The sequence below is a fragment of the Podarcis vaucheri genome (genome assembly GCF_965113315.1).
Source record: "Podarcis vaucheri genome assembly, chromosome: 10".
In the NCBI taxonomy this organism is placed as follows: domain Eukaryota; kingdom Metazoa; phylum Chordata; class Lepidosauria; order Squamata; family Lacertidae; genus Podarcis; species Podarcis vaucheri.
The window spans coordinates 76748124-76751399 of record NC_138748.1 but is presented as its reverse complement, the minus strand read 5'-3'; the positions used below and the strand labels follow the sequence as shown (position 1 = coordinate 76751399).

General features: G+C 46.4%; 1 protein-coding gene across 1 annotated transcript; it reads right to left on the bottom strand.

Annotated features, from left to right (window-relative positions):
- Positions 1-2028: 2028 nt before the first annotated feature.
- Positions 2029-2964, bottom strand: LOC309542461 (olfactory receptor 13H1-like; the record flags this gene model as incomplete). Its single annotated transcript, XM_082241260.1, has 1 exon — positions 2029-2964. One exon carries the CDS (start codon positions 2962-2964, stop codon positions 2029-2031), a length of 936 nt encoding a protein of 311 aa, XP_082097386.1.
- Between the last annotated feature and the right edge of the window lie 312 nt (positions 2965-3276).

Below are 3276 nucleotides of genomic sequence, written 5' to 3'. Positions count from 1 at the left end.
TGAATTACAGTTTCCATTCTCACGCTGCTGCGCGCAACTCTACGTCTAGTAGCTAGATCGACGAAGCTCCGTCTGAGTCTCCGCCCCGTGCGCACCAACTTAATATCCTAGCCCTGCTCCACCTTTTCCGCCTGACTGTCCTCCTCTGGGTCCCTCTACCCCCCGGGGCTTCTTCCTTCCGGGATTCTTCTGACGCTGACCCGGACCCTCCTGCCTCCTTGCGCCGGGCTTTAGGACCTGGCTCCCTTTCCGGGCTGCTTACTGCGCCGCCTTCCTCTGCATTTGAACTTGGCGCGCGCGCCCAACCTTCCACTTTCCTCTTAACCGTTTCTTCGCTCCCCGATGGAGGTGTGGCCACTCCTGACTCATGCCCTCCCTCCTGTGGTGAGCTGCCAGCGCTTGCCCCCTGGCTCCCTTCCTCTTCCCTGCTCTCTGGCGGTGACGCTGGTCCCGATTTCCAACTGCTCTCCTCTGAGTCCCCTCTGGCTCTATCTTCCTGGGGTGCCCCCCTAGACTCCCCCCTTGCCCTGGCCACTGGTGCTCCTTTCTGTGAATCCTCTGATTCACTGGAAAGACTCGGAGATCTCGGGTCGTCGTCATCACTCATCTTTTCTTCTGCCTCCTCCCCTTCGCTCTCTGTTTCCTCCCTTGCCCTTGCCTCTGCTCCTAAACCCCTGACACTTATCTTCTGAAAGGTTCTTATCAGGTAGCAGGTGCCCAATGCCATAGCCAAACCTACTGTTTCCTGTAATCAATAAAGCTGTGGCTTAATTCTGTCTGATCGATATTGATCCAGAGTAGATTCCAATGTATAGCTAGCAGAGTAAAAACTGAAACACACTGCAGGATTCCCCCAAAAATAGACCAGAGGCAATTGTATTTCATCCAGCAGAGCTTTACTGCTACTGAAGGCAAATGAGCATCATGGTCACAAATCCAGTACAATCAGGATTGGCCCTGTCCATAAGAAATCCAGTTGCTGCAGACTTAACTTAAATTTACAACTTAACTTATAATAAGACTAAAGCCTTAACACTAAGCATGCTATATACAGAACACTACACCAGAAGGAAAGAGAGGTAGAAAGTGAGACCCAGGCTCTCTCTGGCCTTATTATTATAGTCAACATGACCTTGACAGAAAGAGATAACAGAACTAATTTAACCCAGCTGTACTCAGCTTCTTTGAAGGAATAACCCAAACATCATGAACCTTCTGCTTGCTTCTTTCACACAGAGAAGCTTCCAGTAGCTTCCAGAACCATCTCTACACATCAGATCAATACTTTATGCACTAAGAAATGCAAAGTGACAAATTCAACCCAATGACAGTCTCCTGGTGGCATTCTTGTGGCCCTCCCTTCATCTGCTGTGACCATTATGCACCTGTGCGGGAAATACTGGATAAGTCTCAAACAGTGCTGTTGGGGACTTCAATATCCATGTCAAGGATGCCTCAAATGGGTTGGTTCAGGACTTCATGGCCTCCATGACAACCATGGGGCTGACTCAGGGCATTGATGGTCCAGCACATGCAGCTGGGCTTACCCTCAACCTGGTCTTTGCCTTAGAGGGGATTGGTAATACTCCATTGACTGTTTTAAAACCGTTGTACTGGCTGCAAGTTTGTTTCTGGGCCCCATTCAAGGTGCTCACATTATTCTTTAAAGCCCTAACTGATTTAGGCCCCAAATATCTGAAAGACCACCTCCTTCCCTACTGGCCCTCTTAGGTCCTTAAATGGCAGCTCCTCCTCCACCCCACTCTGCATGGCCCCTAGTGAGAGATGAAGGGAGCTGATTTGTTTATGCTTATTTAACAAATTTATAAACCACATCACAGCCTAAGGCTACAAAAGCAGTGTCTGTGACAAGATTTTAAAAAGATGAAATACAAAAAAAGAAATAAGCATTCCAAAAACTGAACCATTTCTACAAATTTTATTTATAAAATACAAAGTTTTACATTAAAGGAATTCAAAAGAGCATTCAGGCACTCAAGAAGTGTATTCAGATATATTTAAAGGGGGCTAGGGATGCATTTTCCTGCCCATTACCCTCCACAAGGCTCCTTTCACATCCTTGTTCCTCAAACTATAGATCAGAGGGTTCAGCATTGGAGTGACCACAGCATAGAAGACAGCAACAAATTTGTCCTGGTTTGAAGATCTGCCTGGTGACCTTAGGTACATGGCCATAGCTGTGCCATAAAAGATCCCAACCACTGTAAGATGGGAGCCACAGGTAGAAAGAGCCTTGCTCCAACGCTGAGCTGAGCGAATCCTCAGCACTGCCAGACTAATGCGAACATAAGTCAGCAAAATGAAGGCAAAGGGTACTAAGAGAGTGAAAACACTGCTGCCTAGTGAGAAACCTGCATTGGCTGAGATATCAGAACATGCTAGTTTCACAACAGCCTGAACTTCACATGCAAAATGGTTGATGACATTGTGCCCACATAGTTTGATCTTCATGGTGAAGGATGGTACAAGGGTCAACAGGGAGGCCAAGACCCACGAGGAGACAGCCAGACAGCCACACAGCCTTCTGTTCATGATCAGCGTATAGTGGAGTGGCATGCATATCGCCACAAAGCGGTCATAAGCCATGACAGCCAACAGAATGCATTCCGTCGTCCCAAGGAAGAGCGAGATACACATCTGGGCAAAACATCTGGCATTGGAGATAGTGGGCCTCTCCATGAAGCTGTGGACCAGCATCTGTGGGACTGTGCTGGTAGTATAACAGATGTCAAGAAGGGAGAGGTTGCCTAGAAAGAAATACATGGGGGTGTGGAGGTGAGGATCTGCTATGATCAAGAGGACAATAAGGCCATTCCCAAGAAGAGTCATTAGATAGAGGAAGAGAAACGCGACAAAGAGCACCCTGCGCATGAGTGGCTGGCTGGAGAGCCCAGTCAGGAGGAAGATCTCTGGTGTCGTTTCATTATCATCTTCAGGAACCATGGCGTTGTAAATCCTTCCCAAGATGTGGAATTATCTGCCGGGATAGTAAAGATGCCCCCAAACTATATTAATTGGAGTGTGACTCAATCCCATTACTATTATTGTTGGTGGAATGATAATTTTATAATGGTGAAATGCTTATTTTATAATGTCATCAAATAATTCATGTTTCTTTGAACAAGGGATGGATGAATATTTCAGATTCAATTTCTCACTGTTTCTAAACCTTTTCAGTTTTAAATTCAGTTCTCCATATATCAACATTAGTTTGTGATTGATTGATTGATTGATTGATTTAAAAGCCCTTGTGAA